At 39.2% G+C, this 23,856-nt stretch overlaps 2 protein-coding genes, 1 long non-coding RNA gene and 1 other non-coding gene across 6 annotated transcripts; 1 reads left to right on the top strand and 3 right to left on the bottom strand.

The window, feature by feature from the left end:
* Positions 1–114: 114 nt before the first annotated feature.
* LOC131303937 (TOM1-like protein 5) lies at positions 115–12,068 on the bottom strand. 2 transcript variants are annotated; one of them, XM_058331001.1, is made up of 9 exons: positions 11,875–12,068; positions 10,987–11,065; positions 10,528–10,626; positions 10,324–10,434; positions 8,199–8,356; positions 6,144–6,219; positions 4,607–4,692; positions 958–1,122; positions 115–602 (listed from the first exon to the last, which is right to left on the bottom strand). In XM_058331001.1, the coding sequence occupies exons 1-9, from the start codon at positions 12,018–12,020 to the stop codon at positions 287–289; spliced, it is 1,236 nt and encodes a 411-aa protein (XP_058186984.1). In that variant the 5' UTR covers positions 12,021–12,068; the 3' UTR covers positions 115–286. The 2 variants fall into 2 exon arrangements, with proteins under 2 accessions (XP_058186984.1, XP_058186983.1); XM_058331000.1 differs by having other exon boundaries at positions 6,144–6,240; positions 11,875–12,065.
* Positions 1,731–4,587, bottom strand: LOC131303942 (uncharacterized). The gene is made up of 2 exons (XR_009192263.1): positions 2,422–4,587; positions 1,731–2,332 (listed from the first exon to the last, which is right to left on the bottom strand). It is a non-coding gene; the product is annotated as an uncharacterized LOC131303942 (long non-coding RNA).
* LOC131305821 (small nucleolar RNA snoR100) lies at positions 5,740–5,847 on the bottom strand. Its single transcript, XR_009193379.1, has one exon. It is a non-coding gene; the product is annotated as a small nucleolar RNA snoR100 (small nucleolar RNA).
* A 333-nt stretch (positions 12,069–12,401) lies between the features above and the next one.
* On the top strand, positions 12,402–22,416 carry LOC131303939 (serine/threonine-protein kinase BIK1-like). 2 transcript variants are annotated; one of them, XM_058331006.1, is made up of 8 exons: positions 12,402–12,445; positions 13,197–13,394; positions 13,779–13,957; positions 14,059–14,292; positions 15,893–16,365; positions 16,554–16,675; positions 16,752–16,872; positions 21,626–22,416. In XM_058331006.1, exons 5-8 carry the CDS (start codon positions 16,224–16,226, stop codon positions 21,910–21,912), a joined length of 672 nt encoding a protein of 223 aa, XP_058186989.1. In that variant the 5' UTR covers positions 12,402–12,445; positions 13,197–13,394; positions 13,779–13,957; positions 14,059–14,292; positions 15,893–16,223; the 3' UTR covers positions 21,913–22,416. The 2 variants fall into 2 exon arrangements, with proteins under 2 accessions (XP_058186989.1, XP_058186988.1); XM_058331005.1 differs by lacking the exon at positions 12,402–12,445 and having other exon boundaries at positions 12,507–13,394; positions 15,893–16,120; positions 16,218–16,365.
* Positions 22,417–23,856: the final 1,440 nt, after the last annotated feature.

The following is a 23,856-nucleotide window of genomic DNA, read 5'->3' as shown; positions in this document are numbered from 1 at the left end:
TCTAGCGGCAGACAATTTTGAACTTGAAAATCTTGAAAGCAACAACTCTTAGACTCATAAGAGATAAACCCAACTTTCTCGACATTGGGTAGATCAGAAATAGAGAAGACTATGTAGAGGCCGCACAAATTGAGCATCTTAACTTAGCACCAAACAGAAAAATAGCAACAATTCACATCCACATATTACGGAAGAAGCAAACATCGGTGCATACAACTGGAAACACTGGAAATCAATTCTGGAACTGAAAATACAAAGAAGAAAACAAGAAGTTTGGAGGGCCCTCTCAGTCACTATCCATGCTTCCACCGTCATTAGAGCTGCTGCCATTGTGACTATGTAATGAGAGGTTCCTGATATGGGGAGCCAGCGTAGCAGAACCATCAAGCTTGTTCTCCAAGAAGAATTTCTCCCTCTCAATATGTTTTGCAGGCGGAGGTGGAAGCACAACAGGTGGAACTGCATTCCCTTCTTGACTCAAGGGTCGTATAAGCAGATGGTGCACCCGTTCTCCTGGATTCGGAGATTTAAAGACACCTAAGGGTCGCTCTATTTGGCCCTCCTCATGTTCAGGTCGTGCACAGGCTTTACCTTTTCTCATCCTTTCAATACAAGAGACTATAATCAGAAATCAAAAAAACAAGAAAAAAATAATACGAGCAACACAAAACAATACTCCCTCTGTCCCACTTTAAATGCCCCATACGGGAATCCATGCATTTTCAAACCCCCACAAAATATATTTCTACATTTTTTTTACACCAAAGTAAAGTATGCAATGAGTACTTTAATTTGGTGAAAAAAAATAAAAATAAAAACATATAAAAATATATGTTGTGGGGGTTTGAAAATGCACGGATTTCCGTAGGAGAGATTTAAAGTGGGATAGAGGGAGTATTAAGTATGGCCCAAATCATTCACGCCCCATGGAGTATGGCCCAGTATGAATATGCATACCTTCGGAAAAGCTGTTCGGCTTCCTCTTCCTCCTCTTCTGCTTCATCCTGGACAAAGTCATTTGATGTAGAGGTTGACCTAGAAGAAATAAGTACATCATGCCTTGCTAGTACTCTTTGTAGCTGCTCATTTAAGTCAATTGCTCGAGAGACAACCTTCTCATCCCTAGGAACAAAACAACCACAAATTGACATCACAAACCCAAACTTCACGCACTTCAAGATCAAGCTAATTTCCTTTTATTAGAAAACCAAATCAATAAAAATTCAACAACAGAAAACATATACTCTCTGATAATTTGCAAAGAGGCTCAAAAAAGTTTTTTGATGAGGACAGTTAAATATCACACTATGTACCAGCTCTCAAAATGCAACCTATCTACAAACAAAATATCATCATACTAATTACTTGCTTCTATAGGTTTGGGAACACTTGGTTCATCAATGCTTAAACCAACGCCCAATTAAAAGGAACGAGCTGTAATATCTGAACCATGTCATACTCTTACTTGGTTCAGTAAGCATAATTTACGAGATATGGTAACCCTAGTAGATTAAACTCCAACAGGTTAGTATACTACCAGTGTAGGACATTCTATCAGTTTGTCATTTTACTTGAGCTTGTCTAATATGTTCTCTAATACTTTTTTGTACAGGTGTGGGACTTGAATCAAATACATAAGATACTCAGGGGAATGAACACTAACTCTGCCCTTTATATCTTCCATTGGCCTCTCTCTCCTCTCTCATCTTCCTTTTCCTCGACTTGTTCTCTCATCTTATTCTTCTGTTATATCTGATTAAGTATTAGAATAATACTGGGATCCTCAATGAAGCACTACGTGGCATGTCTAAAAAAGAAAAAGTGATCGACTCTGGTGCATCTTCAATCTTGATCTATTTCTGCGGGAGACCATTAGATTTTGAAAGCAACAAGGATGAACCTAATATATGCCCCCCTCATGCGCATTTATAAAAGTAGCAACAAATTCGGAGCATTTTGTGGTTTCGAAATCTTTTGGCAGACCTTTTCTGCTAACCTGTCCCTTCAAGCATTCATAATTTCCTCCCTCAATGATTGTCTGCACCACATAAAGCATCATGATGGCCCGTTATCTCATTGTGCTTTGAATACTACATAAGATGTCCCTTCCTCCTCATTTTCACATTTTACTGCTTTCATTTTACATTGTCTTGAAACTCTCCAACTTTTTCCCACACCTCTTTCTGGAGAGACTCTATGCTGCTATCTATGGCTCCGCTCAGGGCGCAATGGATCTTCGTCTGAGACTGTGCTCCTTCTCATCCTACAAAGGCGGCAGCCTCTGTCTTCTCTTCTGCTACCATTGCCAAAGCCTAGGGAATAGCAGCAAGCCCTATTGATGATTATGACTACTTTTAAGATGCGGCAAAAGAGTTCAAGTAGGCTCTCCATGAAAGGGGAAACAGAAGGCAAGGAACTTACAAGTTACACTTCCATTGTCCATCCCATGCTTTTCAATTGAACGCAGCAATCAACAACCCTTACACTTTTACGCATGAAAAGTTATCCTCGCGCTAGGTTACTTTAGAAAGGGGTAGCGTGCCCATCTACCCACTTCATCTTCACAGTAATGTTGGGAGAAGCAAAGGTATGGCTCATGTTTTGTAGTACCAGTTAATAGATTTATCCACTTAGTGATAAGTCTATTCACTGTTTTGTTCTACAGTGCAGTACAGAAAGTCCAACCAATTGGAGAGACTGAAGTTCGACCTTGAAAGACCCTTTCTTGGCAATGAACATCTTTGGGGAGAGATTTTTGTAGCTATAGACTAGCTGGTGAAGTGGAAGGGACCTTTATTTGGATACAACGCGTCGTAGACCTGTGTTTGTGGTGGAATAGAAGAATACAGATGCGCACCAGACGCGCCATATCTTGGAGGGACCTAAGTACCATTGATGTTTAATCTAACGCACCTTCCATTTAAAAATAAAAAAAGAGGATCCATTGAAATAATATGCAATTATGCATCCTTATTTTTTCATAACTTATGAAAGTTGTCGTAATGCGCCTAAATTGCGTGCAAGACTGTCTAGTAGCATAAAGTAAAAGTCAACAACCACATACATCACTGCAGTGCTCTCTTACTTTCCTTCGTGAATTCACTAGTATTTGTCTGCTAAAACAATCTCTAGTCTATTTTTGTTCACAACCTCATCTTCTCCACTAAAACAACATCTAGGCTATTTTCGTCCACTAAAATGATATATAGTAACTTGTGATATTCATGTGAGAAGGGGTATGCAAACATGGTTTTGCCTACCTTAATGGGTACAACGCACAAAACTGAATGACAATGACTGTAGGGAAGGATTTAATATTGTCAGAAGATATAGTGTTAGTAAGTACAGGTATTCTAGTCATTGCCTCCTCTCTCTCCCTCCCTAATATTGTCAGAAGATAGCTGCAGAGGATAAGATGTTTGCTGTTCACCACTATGGTACTTAGGAGTTGGTTCCGCTTCCTTCTGGAAAAACCACCGTTTCACTTTGAAGTACCATCATGATAGATTTTTTGAGTGCTACAAAGCTCGCCTTGTTGCCAAAGGTTACACCCACACTTATAGATATGATTATGCGGAGAATCATGGCTCTTTTCTGCTTCTTATTTCTTTCACTGTCAGTCTTGGTTGGCTCTTGTTTCAATTAGATGTTAAGGATGCTTTCTCGCGTGTTGATCTCCATAAGTTTGCATGGTGCCAACTGGGTTTGTTGCTCAGGAGGAGAGTTCTCAGGTGTGTCATCTTCGCAAAGCTATCTTTAGGCTTAAGCAATCTCCCAGGTCTAAGTTCGGCAAGTTCAGTGATGCCGCTTAATGATGTTGGGCCGTAACTCAGGGGTGACCTTCTACTGAGATCAAGAATTGAAGAAAACAAGGTTTTGAAATCAGACGAAAACCAATTATATGGCGATTTCTAAGTCTTATGAGATGAATTTTGTTTCATAGAGCTCCAAGCGTGCTGCCTTCCCTGTGCTTTCCGCTCTTGAAGTGAGTTTCCTCTCCCAGCCTCCCCTCTCGTTGGAATCCCAATCGCCCCCAGGAATTTTTTGAATTTGGATCAGCTCCAAGGATATATATAGGTTTTCTTCCCCATCTTTCAACCCTGCGCCTAGCTAACGGAGTTCACAAGGAACCGACTTTCGTTAGTGAAGCGAGGCCTCAAACATCAAACCATATCTTACTGAATAATCTGACTGAACCGAGTGAGGTATAGACTCGGAGGGGCAGCCCAAAAACAGTCCCAAATCACACCCCAACGGTGCCCGAAAACAGTCCCGAATCACACGTTTTTATGTGAAAAACAGCCCCCAAACTTCAAAGATTGCCACTACCATCCCACTGCTCCTAAAACTCGAGTAATTCTAAGGTCTTCTTCACTACCTTCCCCCTTAAACCCCTTTCCCCACCCTGATTATCACATTTTGTGGCTCAATATACATATCCCTCAAGAAGAAATAACGAATGCATTGTCTCAAATTTGATATTCTTCCAGCATTTCTTTGCATACTCCTCATATATCACATCAATTTTTAGCATAGAAAGGCACGACAAACAGAGGAGTAACTAACATAAAAAGCGCATAAAATGTATAAACAAATTAGGCCTCACCGAGAAGTCATTACAAGATGCATTACTCGTTGCTTTTGAAATGAACATTGTTCCACAAGATCAAGTGTGAACTCATCCTTTGCTCCCTGATGGAATGATGCCATAAGAGTCAAAAAGAAAATGACAGAGTGTGTATCTTGCACGTCAGCAAAATAATTTCATTGATGAAGCCGCAAGCTAAATCACATATTAGAAGAAAAGAATTAGTTAATCAAATGAAGGGAAGAGATCGAGATAAGTTGTAGGAAACCATTGGTTGAACAGATTTAGGATTCTTGAATCACTACAGTTCATCTTTTTTCATCATGATATATGATGGAATAGAGGTGACTTACAACAGATAAAGTTCTTTTAAGATAACAATCACTTATAAATCTTCTCATCTTTTTAGGATAGGAATGTTTATAAATCGGCAACAAATAGCAGGCCAACTTTAAATTACCCTCGCGATGAGATATTTTTTATGCTTGTAATTCTTCTCATCTTTTTTGGCATATTTATGTTTATAAATTAACAAACGATAGTGGGTCAACTTTAATAACCCTCACTCTCTCATATTTTTGCAAAAAAATGAGATTAGAAAGTTCCATGCAGGTGCCACATAGATGAGTGGTTAACAGGTAGGGAAAACACATATCTTACTTCAACATAACCGGTATAATAGTAGACCCCATCAGACACTCCATCATCAACCACTTAGATTTCTGAGTTTCGAACTTAAAGGTAAGAAGGTTTCCATGTTTCACCTCTCCACAATAAACTAAAGCCCGCAATGCATGTCAGACACCATTTAAGGCCAACTTCATTACTCATATCAACAGAGCAATGTTAAACGTCAGTAAAAGATTAGTTTCTAGTACACAAGGGATACAACAACAATAGAACCCATGTAGTCCCCAATCATTGGGGATATGGGCGGGGGAGTATTGGAGACAGACCTAACCTTCGGCAATATGCAGAAAGTGGTTGCTCTTTGAAACAGTGGCCTCCATGCAGTCCCCAACAACAACAATAGAACCCAAGTAGTCCCCAATCATTGGGGGTATGGGCGGGAGAATATTGGAAACAGACCTAACCTTTGGCATTATGCAGAAAGTAGTTGCTCTCAGAATACCACTGAAACAATAGCCCCCCGTTTTGTTGCGTAACCATGCCCCCAAATCAAAGCCAAATAGCATTAGAGAGGGCAAGCCTAGAGATCCAATTCAATTTCTATGCATGTTACCATGCTTCCTTCGTTGATAGTCCAGAGCATCGATATGCACATTAATCCAATTCAATTTCTGTGCACAAGGGATGCTACCAATAAGTTTATGCCATGCCTACAATAATCTAAACTTATTCAGCATCCACCATCAAGACCCTAGCCTTTTCTATTGCTGCTATTTTCCAAGATGGCGAGCTATACTATATTTCCCCAATCCAAATAATCTCAAAGCCAAAAAACAATCATTATGCAATAAATACCAAATATGTCTATTTAAATCATTTGCTATAAACAAGTATCAAGATACAAAACATCAATTTAGCAATGTACCTCAGGATGTTGTAGATCCACAGCATCAAGGACTTCTCTTAAAACCTCCAACGCAGAACCAGCCTTTTGAATAATACTGATTGTATGTAATAAGAGACTGAGAATCTTTCGATCAAGTATCCAAACAATTTTTAAATCGATTGTATTGAAAACATAATAGGAAAGCAGCCATTAGTATGACCTTCAAACATCGGAAAGGAAAAAGTAAACTTACATACAGCTGTTGGCTGCACATGCAGCCAATCAAGCGAATGCCGTATATGCCAATTGAACAACTTTAACAAATTTTCCACCTTACTACTACACCCCTCTCATCTAAATCAGTCACCCGTCCATCTCTCCATTGGTCACTCTGAACCTCCCCTCAACCTTCCCTTGCTAACCCACTGCCACCACCACATCCATCCTCTTCCCTTCCTTCCTCCCCTCCTCTCAAATTCCTTCTTTTCTAATGGGAATATGAGAAAGAAGATGCAGTGACTTCAAAACATAAGAGATTTAAAAATGCCAGGATGGATCAAAGCTGGAGACAGAAAGACTTCGGGGTTGTTTGGCGTAACTTCTCTAAAATGACAACATGGATATATGCTGGACACGAAGAAGAAGACTTTTGGGTTGTTCGGTGTAATTTTTCTAAACAACAAGGGGCTTCCTACAGATGGACTTTCTAGAATGTACAACACCAAAAGGGCTTCTAAGATAAATTGTTTGCGCTGGTTATATATTCAACGTCACATGTATTTTAACTTTATCTATTCTCAGTGGAAATACAATGAGTACCATACTGTAGGTACCCAATTTGGAGACCCATGAGACACTCAGAGTTGCCACTTGGTTATTGAGAACCAAGAAAGCATGTGACTTGCACTGACTCTGAATTACTTTATGGGAGCTAAGGTACAAGAAGAGGAAGGTATTAGGCACCCTCCCTAGACCAACCAAAAGGCTGGCCTCTAGTTGACAGCTTGAGATTCATGACCTAGACTTAGAAAAAGTAACTACAGACTTTTTAACTAACTATGATGAAGTGTGAAGAAAGAGTTTAACAAGTAGACAAAGCAACTAAACAAGAAGCAAGTTTAAAGACCTTCCATGTTTGCACTTTCCAAAACAGTTCAAGAAACCATCTTTATGATACTTCAAAGAACTAAATTAGGGAACTTTCCAAAACAAGTAAAAACGTCCTTAAACATAAATGTTCCAAAAGGAGTGAAGAAACTTTCCAAGAACAAGACTTAGACAAAAACTTTCCATCAGAGACATCCTTTAAATAAATCCATCGTAAAACCATCAGAGACACCTCTTTTACACAGAAATTCTCTCCTTAATTTCCTCTTCACAAGAAGGACGTCTAACTAATGAGCTTTACTCTCAACCAGAGGATACGAGTCTAACCATCAATTCATCCCCATCACCCCACCCAAAGAGGGAAGGTCTCATAAATGGTGTGGTCTCTCCCAAACAACAAACAATACCCAGTCAGTCTCTATCCTTTTGATTTTCTTAATAATAAGCTCATCATTCAAATTATAACCCCTGTTTGCAACATGAAAATCAGGTATTTCCCAACAAAAATTAAGCAAAGTTAATTTCTGAAGACTTTAATTACAATTGGTAAATAGTAACGAAAAGGAGTACTATGTAAAATGGTTTATGAAATATTATCAGTTACAAATTTATGATAGTTTTTATCAGAAATCATATCATGGGGATAACATGTATGCCCAGCTTAAGCATTCATTGTGAACGTCATAAGACAATGAGGTCAACTTGAAATAATTATTAACACAAATAAACTTTCGGGGTAGATCTTTCGTTCCAACAAAGATCATATGTTACCCCAAAAAGGTATCATATGATGGTAAGTACTGTCATGGACTAACAAGTGTAATATGGGACGGACAGTTTATAGACAAATAGTTCGATGGAAGAAGGAAGCTTATAAGCTTTTAGCCACATTAGAAGCCCCTAGTTTATTCACAGAAGGAAAAAGTCGAGGTCCAATGTTGGATTGTCAGAGCTGCAAAGATGTGTTCTTGTTGGGAAGAACGATACCTAGATTCGGGAACATCCTGAGGCTTTGCTCCTTCTGAAGGCTTCTCATGTCTAGAAGGAGAAGGTTCCCCACTAGGTGAATGTTTTCCAATTGCATTTGAAGTAGGATTATTTGATGGACTAACATCAGGCTTTGGCGGAAACTGTACCCCTGCACTCTGAAAAATGAAACATCAGTGTAGCATCCATGTTTGGATGGTAATGAAAACCGTGAAATTTGTGATCTAATCTCAGCCATCCATTTCCATGATTGAGATGTGTCAAAATTTGTGTTAAAAGTTGTGTCCCTTGAACCCTCCCTTATATATGCGTGTGTGTGTGCGCGCGCGTGATATAAATATATAATGTATACGTATACATACAAATATTGATCCTCTTTCAAATCTCAGATTTATACTTCTCAACTTACCTACAATATTACCATGTTGTATCATACCTCTTACAATTCATAAAAGGAGGTGATTATTTAGGCTTTTGTAGTCCATGAGCCAAGGGCCATGGCCCACGGCCAGTCATGGCTTCAGACTTGGGGTGTGACAGTTTACTTCATTAAAGATATGTGTCCTGTAGATAGAACATATTGCATTGCTAATTCCAGGACAGCCTTGTAAGTTATATACTAAGTTCTTTAGATACAAAACCACCTAGAAGTTTTCGAAATTAATTGGGTTCAGCTATGTGAATCCTTTTTCACCATTATGCGGGGCCAATGGCCATATAATTTATCCAGCTTTCTAAATTCAAATTCATTTTTACAACTGCATCCCCCTATTAATTTAAACCACGCAGAATAACAAACGCTACCCAGGGAAAAGCATAATGGAAATGGGGGACAAATGTAGACAAAGAGACTTGAACCCAAGCCCTCTCCCAACCAGAGCTTTGATATCATGTTACACGGTCTTGGGTAGAACTCAACCCCAAAAGCTAGCTATTGAAGCGAGGGTGCCCACACGCTTATATTCTTCATATTACTTTGGTATCCAAACAATGTGAGACTTCGCTTCACATGTTAGATAGCTTGATATACATTGTTGGGCCTATTTCCTAATAGCTTAAGCTTTTGGGACTACTGGTAACTTAACATGGTATCAAACCAGGGTATGCCAAGGATGGGTAGGGTGTGTGTCCCTGGTCTGTACGCAGCAGGTGCTACCAAGTGAGCACGCTGGGCGTGAGAGCATCTCCAACCCATCTCTAAACCTCCAAAATAAATAATAGATGTGACATATTGAAGGAAGATTTTGTAATTTACTCCCACTTTTTACATTTTATGAGAGAATTTAAGAGGGACCCATGCTACTTTTTAGATATTTGGATATCCAAATTGCCTTTGATTCTCCAAATATGGAGACCCTACTCCCATTTGGAGACCCAAATATCTAAAAAGTACGGTGGGTCCCTCCTATATTCTCCCATAAAGTGGAAAAAATGGAAATAAATTACAAAATTTCCCTCCAATATGTCACATTCATTCTCTATTTAGGAGGTTTAGAGATGGGTTAGAGATGCTCTGAGGGAGGGTGTGAAGCGAAGTCCCACATCGCTTGGGTACCAAAGTAATATGAAGAATATAAGCGTGAGGACACCCTCACTTCAATAGCTAGCTTTTGGGGTTGAGTTCTACCCAATACCATGTAACATGGTATAAGAGTTGGGTATGCCAAGGATGGGTAGGATGCATATCCCTGGCCTACACATGGCAGGTGCTGCCAAATGAGCACCCTGGGTGTGAGGGAGGGTGTAAAACGAAGTCTCACATAGCTTGGGTACCAAAGTAATATGAAGAATTTAAGCGTGAGGACACCCTCACTTCAATAGCTAGCTTTTGGGGTTGAGTTCTACTCAAGACCATGTAACACAAAGTTCTACAAATGAATTCTTGCAATGGTTATGCATTAAGATTATTGCTCAAAAGCCACAATAAATTTCCAACTCACTTCATGAAGGAATCACATCCTCCATAATGTATCTATTACGTAAAATTCCTACTGCTTACAACCAACTAGTAACCCAAAAATGAAGCGTGGAGATCTAACGAAGTCCATTTAACAGGCTGAATCTATTAACTATTAGAATGGTCTGACCAGACAGTTGAATAAACAAAGTTCCTTAGAGTACCTACCACCAGATCATAATATGTAGAATAATACTGAGGGAACTTTCCGGAACCACCAAGTGATGTCTGTGTGGCATCTAGAAGAAGAAATATTTTCTCTCTTACGGGTGAGTCTGACTGTAAAAGGGAGAAGTAAAATTAGCCTTTAGTCCTTTACCACGCAAATTTACTCCGCAGCTAGGAATTACACACTTGGGGTAAATTGCATACCTTTTTCTTTACTATTTTCAGAAGTATAGAGAGAAGCCCTGTATCAATCACCTGCCTATGAACATGATCTCCAATATTATTCATCAACATCTCCAATAACTGCAAAATCAGGTCATCATTTAATAATCATTTATTTACTGAAAACACATTTGACCTTTACAGCTCCTTCATAAACTTACCTCGTCTACAAGCTAGACTTCATTGCTAATGAATAATTTTAGGTAATTAATGCAAGAAGGCGGCCTAGAATAGTCTCACAGGACCATATATATGTGCGTGCACATGTAATTGGAGGAAGTACATTATTGATCAAAGACATATGACGGTATCAGGGCAGTGGTACTCATTAAGGATTCCAACTCAAAGTTAAGCTAAGCCAAAACAAAACAGAAGAATCCTCAATCCCTTTTTTTGAAGTTCAAAATTAATAAACACCCACAAAGATTAGTCCATACTCACCATAACTGCAAACAATTGTGTATTTGAGTTTTTACTACCCAACCGCTTCTTAATAGCTTTGATGACACCTCTAGCTTGCCTGCACAAACAAGTAAACTTGTTTCAAGGAAAGTAAAAAGGTGATGGTGTTAACTAACACCTTTAGCTTGCCTGTGCAAACAATCTGCTTCCCACCGTCAACAAAGTGGGGGCCTCCACCACCAACTGCAGGGACCACCACCACCAGTAGGAACTACTACCCTAATCTCAAAACCAATTTGAACTTCAAATCTGTGGGAAGCCCTAATCAACCACTACCCGAAAACCACCATGAGAAGCCCAGATTTGAGTTCTGACCAATAGCCCAGATTTCAAGCCGAAAAATCACCACCATCGCCGACCACCGGAAAATAGCCATTGCAAATTTGGCAGTTGATATGGGTCTCCCTTGATTTAGTGAAAAAATTAAGTAAATAACTTAATTTGGTACGGGTATGGGTTTGGGTAAAGGAGTGCAGCTGTCTTTTCAGTGATTTCTACTCATATGTGAATTTGAGTTTCCTACAAGGGACTAATGAAATTCCTGTCAGGTATTACTTTTTAGGGTTTTTAGGGCAAGCAACCGGAGTTGATTGTTGCCACTTTAGTTTGCGGAAACATAAGCAGTCAAAATTAATTCAAAACAATGATGAATAATAACGGGAAAGTTGAAAAATGAAAAACAATGATGAATAATAACCCTCCCCTAAACAAATCCAAGGATAAAAAAAAAAAAAACCCTAAAACCATTCAGTGATCAAAAACGTTTTCAAGTATACAAAAAGAGTCTTGAAGCATAATCTAAGCCGACAATATAACACAGCAACAACGAAGATCAGCAAAGAGCGTGAGAATACAGTAACAGTGTACCTTTGATCATGCGCTACTAGTTCACAAATTTCAATGTTCTTGGCCCAATCCATTTCGGTTAGTTTCTCACTGGTTGCGGAATCAACAAGTGCGGCTGCCATTGTTTGCTGTTTCTCTTGGATCTGGCAAGAAGATAGCAACGACATAGGTAAAAAGTAAGTGTGAGGAGCTAATCTAACAGTTCTGGAAAGTGTAAACTGGTGGAGAACACGTTCGGCCCTGTAAATGGACTGGACGGTCCGCTTTTCGGGTCCGGATCCTCTCCACAGATCCCTCTCCTAGTATCTGTCACACGTTTTCACCATCTGCTGCCAGCGCATTAACGAATGGATCAGACGGCCCAGATTCAGACAAAATATCTCTCTCTCTCTCACGAATGGATCAGACGGCCCAGATTCAAACAAAATCTCTCTCTCTCTCTCTCTCTCTCTCTCTCTCTCTCTCTCTCTCACACACACACACACACACACGATGATTGAAAGTTCAAATTCCAAATCCAGACCTCATCTTGCCCTAAACCCTAACGCGCTGTCCCTGAAGCACAGAGCTCTCTCTCTCTTCCCTGACTGAGGTACGTCTCTCTCTCTCTCTCTCTGCTTTTTTCTGGACCTAAGCTCTAAGCCTCTGAATCCCCACTATTTGTTTAATTTTGTTTTTGCTTTGTTGGAACGCCCAATTTTATCTGTTAAATTGCTGTTTTTTTTTTACCCAGAGCAGCTAAAACCAAATCAGAGGAGAGACCGGACTCATAACTGTGGATTGTTTTCCTTCTTTTTCATTAAAAGAATTTAGGCATTTGCAAGAATGCCTCAATCGAAATCGAATAAAGACGTATATCTACCTGGGTGGCTTTTAGTTTTCTTTATTCCTGCCGGAGGCTTCGTAACTTGGGTGGGTTGGTTTTGTTGGTTTTATGGAGAGACCAGGTAGAGGACAAAACTTGTACGGTTTGGGTTTGATTAAACAATAAGTGTACGGGGTGGCTTAAACAATTGAAACATTAGCACGTCTCTCACTCATATCAAATTTTTTTAGTTGAATGCGTTGCGTCGTGCCTGCAAACCCTAGTGGTTCAATATTGAGAAGGTCATATTTGATCGGTTTGGGTTTCAATTTCAAACTGCTTTCAAGTGTATGAACCGTTGCCAAACCAATTTGGTTTGGTTTTCCATGATCTTTCTTTTGAACGGAAAAAAAAAAAAAAAACCGTTTTGGTTTTACATAATCAAAACCGCCTAGACGTAAAATTCGATCAAAATCCCTGGGTTTGTCTCTATTTAAGGAGGTTCAAATTGACGGTACCTTCACTCTCTGCATCTCAGAGTGGCATGCATCTCTCACTGTCTCTCTCAAGATGGAGAAGGCTGTCGAATCAGGTCAACCTGCCGGACAAACGTGTGTAGTAACTCTCGATAATCTTCAGGGCGAGTTCGATTTCCTCTCTCTCAAGATGGAGAAGGCTGTTGAGTCAGGCCAACCTGCCAGAGACACGTGTGTAGTTACTCCCGATAATCTTCTCAGTGAGTTCGATTTCACTTTTTCTAGCAGTTTTTTTGGATTGATTTTGCTGCAAAACGAAACCCTAATGCTCGATGTTTTCATTGTTAAACTTGCAGACCTCTTCTAGTTACTCGATTTTCGAATTTCTCTCTGTAATTCAGGCTAGTTTAGACCCTCCTCTTTCTTTGGTTCTGTTTGTGTTCTCTGATTGATAAGCAGTGGTTCTAGGTCATTTTCCTCCTCTTGTGCCTTCGTGTTCTACTTCTCATCTTTCGTTTGTTGATGTTAAGGTTAATGTTCCTTCAGATTTGCGTAGCCCTGGGGTTTCTGTTGTTAATGTGGATAGTGTTGTTGCTAATTCTGATAATAATGTTGATACTGTTGTTGGTTGTGTCTGATATTAGGGTTTTGGGGGCTGGGAGTGGGGGCGGCAGCTTGGAGGGCTTATGCCCAGTACCGACCTTGAACATCAGTGTGTTGTAGAAACATAACTTGTTTGGACGACCTGGGACTTTTAATTATGCCTGTTTTCAATTCGAGAACTAAACGAGGCCGCAGTATATGCAGAGTTTGAGTAGTTCAGGTGCAAGAGTAATTGGATTTGCTCTACACCAGGATTTGATTGATTTGATTTACTTATGTTCTCCTTCATGTTTGATTTGGGTTATTGTTTTCCTTCAACAGAAATATTACATTTTCCCTGATTATGTGGTTGATGCACCACATGGTTTGAATCATTGGTTGCTGCTGCCATGTCCTCAAAAAAAGCGGCGAGGACAACTTACTTTATTGATTTGCCGGAGGAGCAACTGCTGGGATTCATTCCAACCAATAATACTGCTCCAGGCCCTGATCCTCCTGTAGTGTCTACACTGAAATCATTCCGAGAATTTGCTGATATGATCAGGGTTGAGTTTGGTATGTTTTTGGCGTTTTTATTTTTTGATTTTGTTGCCGAGTTCCCTAAAGGTATCTTGATAAGAGATAGTATTGTACATCCTGTATGCACAATTTTCCTTGCGCCGTGTATGAGCGCTTTGTGGCTTCTTCACCAATGCTTTAAGGGCACTTTTAATGAAACCCCGGGGAATGTTTAAAAAATACACCTAAACTTTCACTCGAATGTCCCTTTAACACCTGAAGTTAATAAAATTTTACTTTTACTCACCTGAACTTGTCAAAGATTACTCAATAACGCCCCCGATGTAAAACTCCGTTAAATTGGAGAAAAATTGCTGACTTGTATCTGACTTGGCTTATTTTGTTTGCCAAGTAGCACCATGTACCACAAATTTGTTTTGTGTAACTCATACCAACATGCATATACCCATACCCGACCCAACCCCAGCCTAATGCCACACACCACTTATTCTCCTATCTCTTCAAACAACAGATCCCCTCTCTAGACACCATTGCAACATGTTGCTGCCATGGCCATCAATTCAAGAATTAAACATCAAGTATTTCATCCACAATTAATCGGACTTATTGTGGTCCTTCAACATGGCAAAGGGATGATCCCCGCTACGAATATGGGCCCACCCACCAAATAAATTGGGGGTTCAACAGGTTTGGAATTTATATTTCCTACCCGAGACACAAAATTATCAGGAGCTGGATTATTGGTGAAGTTAATTTTGATAATCAGTCATTTAAACAATTGTTGCGGTGATCTCCCATGATTGGGACGAAATTTCGTAGAGAGAGAATGAATTTGGATTATAAAATTGCAACACCTTCGTTCTTCTTACTTTGATAGTGCTTGCAAGAATGTTGGAAAATAAGAGATATGCATCTTACAATTTTATGCATATATTCATGTATATGCATGCCGAAATGTTTTCCTTTCTTTATGCGTAATTGTAAATCATCCCTTGAGCAATTTCTCATGCCGAAATGTTTTTGCTTCTTTACGCATAATTGTAGATTGTCCCTGGAGCAATTTCTTGGTTTTGTCCATATCTTTTGCACATCAATTGTTTTAGCTTGAATTTTCTCTTTCTTTGTCTGCATAATTGCAGGGATTGTGAACTGAGTTCATGAATTGCGCCCAAACTATTTATTGTGGTAGATCTTGCAAGCTTCGTAATCACTCGAGGCTTTGGGCTGGTCGAAACCTAGTCGATCATTATATTTAGGTTATGTAAAAGAAATTAGAACTCGATAAACTTGCAATACAAATAAATGTGTGATTTATCAATGCAATTGCCAACCAAAAGGGAGTGCAGCTTTGTGGATCATACAAAAAGTAAGCCCAGTCATCTCCATGTCAACCATTCCATCTCCAATTTGACGGAGTTGGTGTCAGGGTTTTAATTGAGTAGGCTTTGATAACCTCTGGTTTTAAAATGAGATTTTGTTAAGTTTAGGTTTTTATGGGACATTTGAGCAGAAGTTTAGGGGTATCTTTGAAATTTTTCCTGGAACCCATGTTGCCTTTACTTGTATAAGGTTATAACTCATTTTCTCTGTCTGTAAGCATATCAGTTGACGAAAGGGTTCCCTATTTTTTTTGAAGGTACTATGGCAGACTTGCCTTGTGGTTTGGTTCTAGAAGACTTTATTGGTAATACCCTGTTTGGCCAAGTGTATCAGGGAAAAAGTATTCAGCAACGAGGCTTGGACAACATCCACAAGGCTAATGTTATGGTGAAAGCATGGAACTATTGTTTGGGAGAAGTTAGATCCTTTGCTAACCCTTCTAACAGGTTCTGGAGACAAATTGCTAAAGGAAGATTCCACGCAAGTGTGTGTTATTGAAGGAAAAAAAAAGCTCTGTCTGATTTCATTGCTTGCTTGTTTTTAACTGTTGTTTCAAATTATGTTCTTCTTGTGTGTCATAGCATGAAATGAAGCTACTGACAGTATCATCACCCTTGTCAAGCCATCATAACATGGTAAAGTTAATTGGAAGCTGCCTTGTAAATGGGCGGCTGGCTGCCGTGTATGAGCTAGATCCACTGGATACCCTGCGTAACCTCCTTCCTCGAGGTTGGGTTTTGTAGCCTTATTTCTTTTGTGTTTCTGTCCCACAAGTAATTAGCATCTTTCTTAGTAAAATCGTGATGAAGGAAGTTTTCTCCGTGGAGAACCACCTCAGCTGATTATAATTGGGCCTTCATCAACCCGTAGAGCCTTTCATGAATTCGTCTTAACTGGCCTTATTTGTTTTTTTATAGATGATTTTGGCTGGTTTTCACGAATCAAGGTTGCAATTCAATTTGCATGTCTCCTTGAAGCTTTTCATTCTCAACACCTCAAGCTTCGCAATATCTGTGCTGATAATTTAGTGCTTGACAAGGTAATAAGTCCTGTTTTTGCACCACTTTTTTCTTTTGAGAACCTTTTGGGAAGATCTAATATTATCGGGCTTGCAGGTTTGCCATCTGAAGTTAGTTGACTTCGGTATGCTTGTTGGTGGAGATTTTGGTGATATTCCCCCGTTTGAAAAAGTGTGGGGGTGTGTTGGCTATGTGGATCCATGTTTTTCCGACACAGGTTTTTCTCTTCCTATGCTTTCACTGCGTTTTATTTGAAACTCAAGGCGTTTTATTTGAAACTCAAGGCCCATGCTGTAATCCGTGTGTAATCTTCCTAAACGCTGCGATTTGTAATAGTATGGTATTGGGGGGAAGATTACCAAGAAGAAAAACCTCTGGATGCCGATCATTTCCCACTGTATCTATTTGATGTGCGCAATTTTTGAACTTGAATGTTCTCTTGTGAAAAAGGATCATGTCAGTCGCCATTGACACATTGGGGAATCTTTATTGAAGAACAATGGAACAGTTACACAAGGGAGCCATTGGCTCCAATTTACACAAAACAACACATTACCTCGATCCTCACAAGAGATTCCCTAACCAACCAACTAATCTTCTCACCCATTATAACTGACTAATGACTCCAGCCAACTCCTGTACTTAAAAAACAGCTACTGCCACCTACCACAATCCATCTATAGCAGGTGGTGTGATGCTTATGAACACCTTGTTTATGAGGAGATTACGTAGCGGTGAAGAAAGCTAAGAAAATACTCTTAAATGACAATAAAAACTACTTCAAACCTAAGTAAAAACAACTTCAGCTCTTCGACACCCTTTTCTTCCCTTTACCAAAAAGTAGAGTATACCACTTGTCCCATCAAAAATTGTCTTCAATCTCACGCCATCATATGGAGTTAGCCGCCAATAGGAAGAGATATTGAATCTTTGGTGAAAGCCATGCATCCTTGAATGCTTGAGCTCTTCTTTGCGTTTCTCTGGAGCCCTCTTGAGAATGTTTGGTAACCTCAAAAAAGACGTAGGGTTCCCCTTTTATAGTTCCTCCTTTAAAACCCTTTTAATTGGCCTTTCGCACTCATCAAACCTGACATACGGTGTCCAGACACTTGGGTATCCCGTCCGGATGCTTGGCCCTAAAAAATATCTGGCGGACAAAAAAATCCTGTCCGGATGCTTTGGTCCTCCATCAGGACGGACTTCTCTTTTTCAGCTTTCTTTATTCTTCTCGCCTGCTCGTTTTGACCTTGTAAATGTCGAGATTTTAAAAAATTGTATTGCACACAAAGTTGTAGCTCTTTAAGTTAGCTTTCCAACCCGAACTTGAATCATCCCAATGATCGGACATCAGATGAGAGACGTGTGTTAAAAATGCTAAAGGCTATGCAGCTGACTCTTATTTCGGGATTGAATCAGACTCTTAGATTTTTCCTTCTGAATCGGATTGATTTGGATTTCCATGAAAATGGTTCCAAGTATCCACGGCTTCTCTCTTTTCTTCATCAATCGCCTCCAAGGTCTCCCAGCTTCATAGCAACCATCTACAGGCCTCCTGTTGGCAATTTCACGTCAAATGATCATGCAACCATCTACAGGCTTCGTGCTGGCCATTTCACATCAAATGATCATCAAAACCTGAAAACACATAGGAACATGCTAAGCCACCCAAGTAACAAGATAAATGGGTTAAGAAAATATAACTATCAGATATTCAACGATGCAATGATGTGGACATGTTAGTGGATTGAACAAGAGTTTCATCAGTTGAAGAGCTTCGATTTTGTAAGGAATCAATGGCTAGGGTTACTGTTTGTTATGTCACTATGGGGAAGGGGATGAGAGACTTAATTGCGTTTCAGTTGTCTTTATTTTTTTAAAATATAAAACGCTTCAACTTTCTGTTTCCAAGAATGGTAGGATAACAAGTGTGGTGGTTTTTTCTCCCTATTGCTGTCCACAGTTGCCTTCGAGTGCATAATATGCAAGTGGGAGTTGTCTCTTTGCATAATGAGCTAGTTTCACACTTAGTTATCGATCTCGTACTGTACCGGTTAGTACCGGCCGAGATGTACCATACCGGCAAAAGAACGGGATACCTGACTCTTGGTTCCATCTCGGTAGAGATACCGCTCTAATCCGGGCTGTTGCGGGCCATCTCGTCCATTTTGTGGATTCCGTCCGGTGCAAAACTTAGGTTCTCTCAGAACTGTGACTCACGATGGACTACTCCGGTAGAATGCTCTGAAAGTTGTATCACAATCTACAACCCTTATTGCTCGCTTTTCTTGATCATTTCGTGAATACGTTGGGTACAAATTTTAAATTAAACAAGTAACAGTGGGAAAAAGGGAATTATATATGTATAGATGGCGAGAGAGAGAGGCATTTGGGTGGGATTGACTTTTGTACAAGACATTGGACGGCAGAGATATCTTTATGGAAAAATTATTCATTCTGGTTTTTTTTTCATTTTGTTAATACTTAACCTCAATTATTTGTTTACCATAAAATTGATTAATGATTTTTGTAGGATTGGCAGAAATTGTCAATGATTTGCAGAACTATCTTAGAACTTGTTTTTCCTATAAACTAGATAATGGATGTTTTAATTTAGAAATCTATTTTGGTAATGTTGAGGTACATTAAAATGTTGTAACTTGTTTGTTTGTCAAATTTTTTGGATCATACGTAAATATATTGAGGAATACATAAAATTTTAATTGCGGTCAATCCGAAACGGTACCAAGATATATCCTGGTACTAGACTACTAGTACGTACCTCTCCAATAGAGGAAACAGTACTTTGACCGGGGTACGAGATTGATAACTTTGGGTTGGCACAAAAAATGGGTATGGGCTGGGCTTCTTTGCAGTGCAAGTGACTGATGGAAAACTATAGTGGACTAGCCAATGGTTTTAGTACTGACCGTAAATTAAAGGGAAAACTTCACTTTCACCCCCGGTGGTTTGCTAATGTGCGGATACAACTCACATAACTCCTTGTGCTATGTGGCCAAAGTGGGGCAAAGAAACCGTTAGCTCTAACATTGTCTCCAGCCGGAACATAATGATCTCCCCTCAACTACATCTTCAATTCCCTCAACTGTAAGTACCACATGACATGCCCCTGCTTCTAATTCCCAAACTACACGCCGTCCTTGCCTGATGCGGTCCATGATTAATGCAATGGGTAGTTTGGTAGTTTCAAAAGATTCAATGATTTGGGATGATGAAGAGCCTACTTGGGATATTTACTAGACGTTATCTAGAACAATGAAGGCTATGACTCTTCATGACCCTTGTGTCTTTTCATTTAGGGAAGTTTGACCGCATATTAAATGCATTCAACCATTATGTAACACATTCATCATATCCATCCTTCTAGGGAATAGGAATAGTTATCTGCATTCACACATTCATTCTACCTAGACGTAATGGGAATACAGGTAATTTTTTGCATTCAAGTGTTATGGAGTCTGTCTAAGTCATGTAATCTCAAGAGCTTGAATTATGAATGATTGAGTGAATGAAAAATTACCTTTAAGCTTTTATGATTGCAATCTCATTCTTTGGTGTGATGCTAAAGAGGCCTTAGAGCATCCGCAATGAGTTTGTTAATTAGTATGTTAATTGTGTGTGTTAAGATTTAACAAACAAAATTGTATTTTTTGTGCCACAATACTTGTGTGTTAGAGTGTACTAGAGTGTGCTAAATGTAGTAGTGTGTTAGTATGGTTATCAAGTTTAGCAAAGAAGTTAACAAACAATAAGTGGGTCCTATCCCTATAAATTCAAACTTCAACCATAAAACATAAATGCTTACACTACTTTCTTTTTTAAAAACTTACCGTTAGCTTGATTTACCGTTGCCTTTTTCATTGTTTTTCTATATATGCGTTGAATACCAAAGGTCAGAATAAAGGCAAAATAGGCAATGGGATTTCATGCTCTAAACATAATTCTTTTAAATGGGAAGTGGAGTGGCAGGAACATGGCCGTTGGCCTTTCCTTCATTACAAAAAAATGACGTTGGTGACATATAGTTATTGTAAAAGTTTTTATTATAGCCATTGTTTTGATACATTATTTTAAAGAGTTAATACACTCCTAACTAACCCATTGAGGTACTCATATATATACTAACACACTTTTAAGTTAACACACACTTGTAGAACCCATTTTTTATTCTAACACATACTTTAACAAACATTTTGATACACAAATATAACACACTCATTGCGGATGCTCTTAGGTGTGATGCCTTTGGTAACCTAGGTGTGAGGCCTTGGATCTATCCTTCTCTAACTCTTCTCTCCTTACAAAATACTGTTCACGTCTACTGTTCACAGGCCCAAAACAGCCATTTTTTCTCTTCATGTTTGATCATACTTAGCCCTATTTCAAATCCGTCTTGCATCATTGCCACCGCCTCCTTGATTCACCTTGGAAAGGTCATTTTCTTGAACCCTCTCATTCTCTTTGCCTTCCAACATGAGAACTCCACTAAAATCTATTTCTTGCTGCGCATCCACAGCCCCCATAGTATCCTCCTCCCAGTAAAAACAACTTCGTGCAACATTTGCTGCTTTGATAGAGACCATCCTAGATAGGGCTGAGCAAATAATCTTTAACTATCTTGATTTTTAGGTTGGTATTAGAGGGTTCCAAGTGTATCTGTTATATTATGCTTTGGTTCTTGTGATTTCGATAATCTGTTATGCTTGTATTCTTTCTTAGTTCTTGGGTGGGTTCCAAGTGTAGCTTTCATCTTATGCTTTGGTTCTTGAGATTTGGAACATCTGTTATGCATGTATTCTATATTCATTGCCTATTTGAGATCGTTGAAAATTGAAATCACAAAGTTCTTATGCGTTGGGGTTCCGGGTGACTTTCTTCCTCGCTTTCGTGTTGTATTAGGAACGGAACTAAGGATGGGTTGTAATATGATATTTCTGTGGATCTCTGTACAGGTAAATTCTTGGATAAATCAGATGTTTTCTCGTACAGTGTTTTACTTTTGGAGCTTGTAACAAAAAGAGCCGCTCAAGAGGAGGATTATTTTTATCTTCACATTTGGGCCAGGGGAGAGTACGAAACTAGGCCTAAGAAGACCCAGCATAGGAAGGATTGCCGACAGTGTCCCCCCGTGGTAGTAGTGCATGAAAGCTTGAGAGGCAGTACGTGGTTTGATGCAAAAGATGGAGCTGCAATCACTAAATTGGCATTGCGCTGTGTTAGTCACGACCTAGACCAATGACCAACCATCAAGGAAGTAGTTGAACGTTTGCAACAATTAGAATTGGCCAAGGGGACGACGTGCTGTAGGACCGGCTTAGATTGGAAATAAAATTAAATGGGGCTACTTGGTTTGCTGGCAAATGGTTATCCTACTGGAACACAAGCCAGTACATGTTGAATTGAAGATTACTGAATGTTACACTTGCATGAAGTTCAAGTACAGGTATTTGGCGTGATGCCATCTATTTTGATCGTGCCGTCCGTCCCCGTCTTTCGAGTTGTTTTTGTTCGTATTTGTTTTTTGCCTTCATGTCAATCCCTCATATTTTCGTTTTAAGAAATATGCTCTGAAACCAAGGGATTGAATTGAAAAGGCCTTGCCTTAGTATTTAACTGTTAGAATCATCTGAACTGAATGTTTTTGGCTCATATCGTCATTCCCCGCCTCCCTTTTCTTTTTAAGCTGGAACATTGTGGAGATAATAGTTACCCCATTATTATTTTTGAAGTACTATTTTTTGTTGAGATTTACGAAACAAGTCACTCTCTCACAATACGTCACTTTTAGTTCGAAAAATAAGTACTTATTTTAGTTAATAAAATTAGTCTCTTTTTTTTTTGGTTATTTTTAATTTGAATTTGTACCGGTCAATGACAGTTTGCATATTTTTTCTTGAAGTTCAAGACTTTTTGTGACTTTTGAACCAAGTGGATGGCCTGTACTATAGAATCATTGATGTAATTATAACCAAGTGGAGTACTTTTCTTTAGAGGATTGATCTTTGCGGCCAATGTATTCATCACACAAATTAGCAGAGGTAAGAACAGAAAATTAAGAGGATCCCTTCCAAATACGCATAGCCATTTACATTTCACACCGCCAGGACAGAGAATATGCACAATAGAATGAAAGAATGTGTGTTTTACCGGCTAATCAGACGCAAGCTAACCCATCTCCATTCAAATTGAAAATGAAGAGGGAATTCATCATGCATTGATATACAAACCGATGACCATAGGTGGAATGCGTTTATACAGTGCGCACTTGACATTTAAGTTGCCCTAACCTAACTTCATACTTTGTTGCCCATTTACTATTAAGGCTCCGTTCGGCTAAGAAAAATAAATACTTATATTTCAAATAAGTATTTTTTTTAATTAAAGCTGATGTATTGTGAGATAATGACTTGCTTCGTAAAGCAGAAAATAAGTATTTAAGAAATAAGAAACTTAGTGGAACGGAGAGCCTAAAAGTCATACAAAATAATAAATAAATAAAACATAAAAGAGGGGTGTGGGGTCCTAGGAATCAAACTTACATCGCTTAGTCCTTCGATAGCTTGCAATGACAACAACGCCAACAACTGGTTTGTGCTACTATGGTTAACTTTTTTATATGTACATCTGGCTTAAATTATTATTTGTTTGGTTGCCCCAACCCAACGAGAAAATTTCAAATGCAACGATTATTTGTAACGCCTCTTTGACATAGTGTGGGATTTACACATACATGTGACCCAAATCCTATGAGATAAGATTACAAATAATCGTTACATTGAAGATTTTTTCCAACCCAAGAGATTGCCTAAGACCGAAAGCTTGTTGGGCTTACCCCTAGGCCGACCCTGCGTTTATATGTGGTGTATTGAGTTACTCCAGCTACACAAGGATGGTACCTTGGTTCATGGGTTCAGAACATCACGTGAATGGTGTGTACAACTATATGGGGTACAAAAACTCAATATAACATCAACTTGGCAAGTCATTAATTGTCAAAGCCTCTATTTGTAATTAGTGTCGTGTGCATTGGCTAGAGCAACCAAATCTGGTAATCTGGCATACTGAGGTCATGTTCTTGACCCATAAGACATACGCTTTCCGAATGAAAAATAACACAAGTTGCAAGAATCATTCCGAAATTTTCAACTAAGCCGCTCATTCTACAAACACTAAACCGCCAGTT

The sequence above is a fragment of the Rhododendron vialii genome, chromosome 10a (assembly GCF_030253575.1).
Source record: "Rhododendron vialii isolate Sample 1 chromosome 10a, ASM3025357v1".
Lineage (NCBI taxonomy): Eukaryota > Viridiplantae > Streptophyta > Magnoliopsida > Ericales > Ericaceae > Rhododendron > Rhododendron vialii.
The sequence above is the reverse complement of the archived record's forward strand: the minus strand, read 5'-3'. Positions and strand labels throughout refer to the sequence as shown.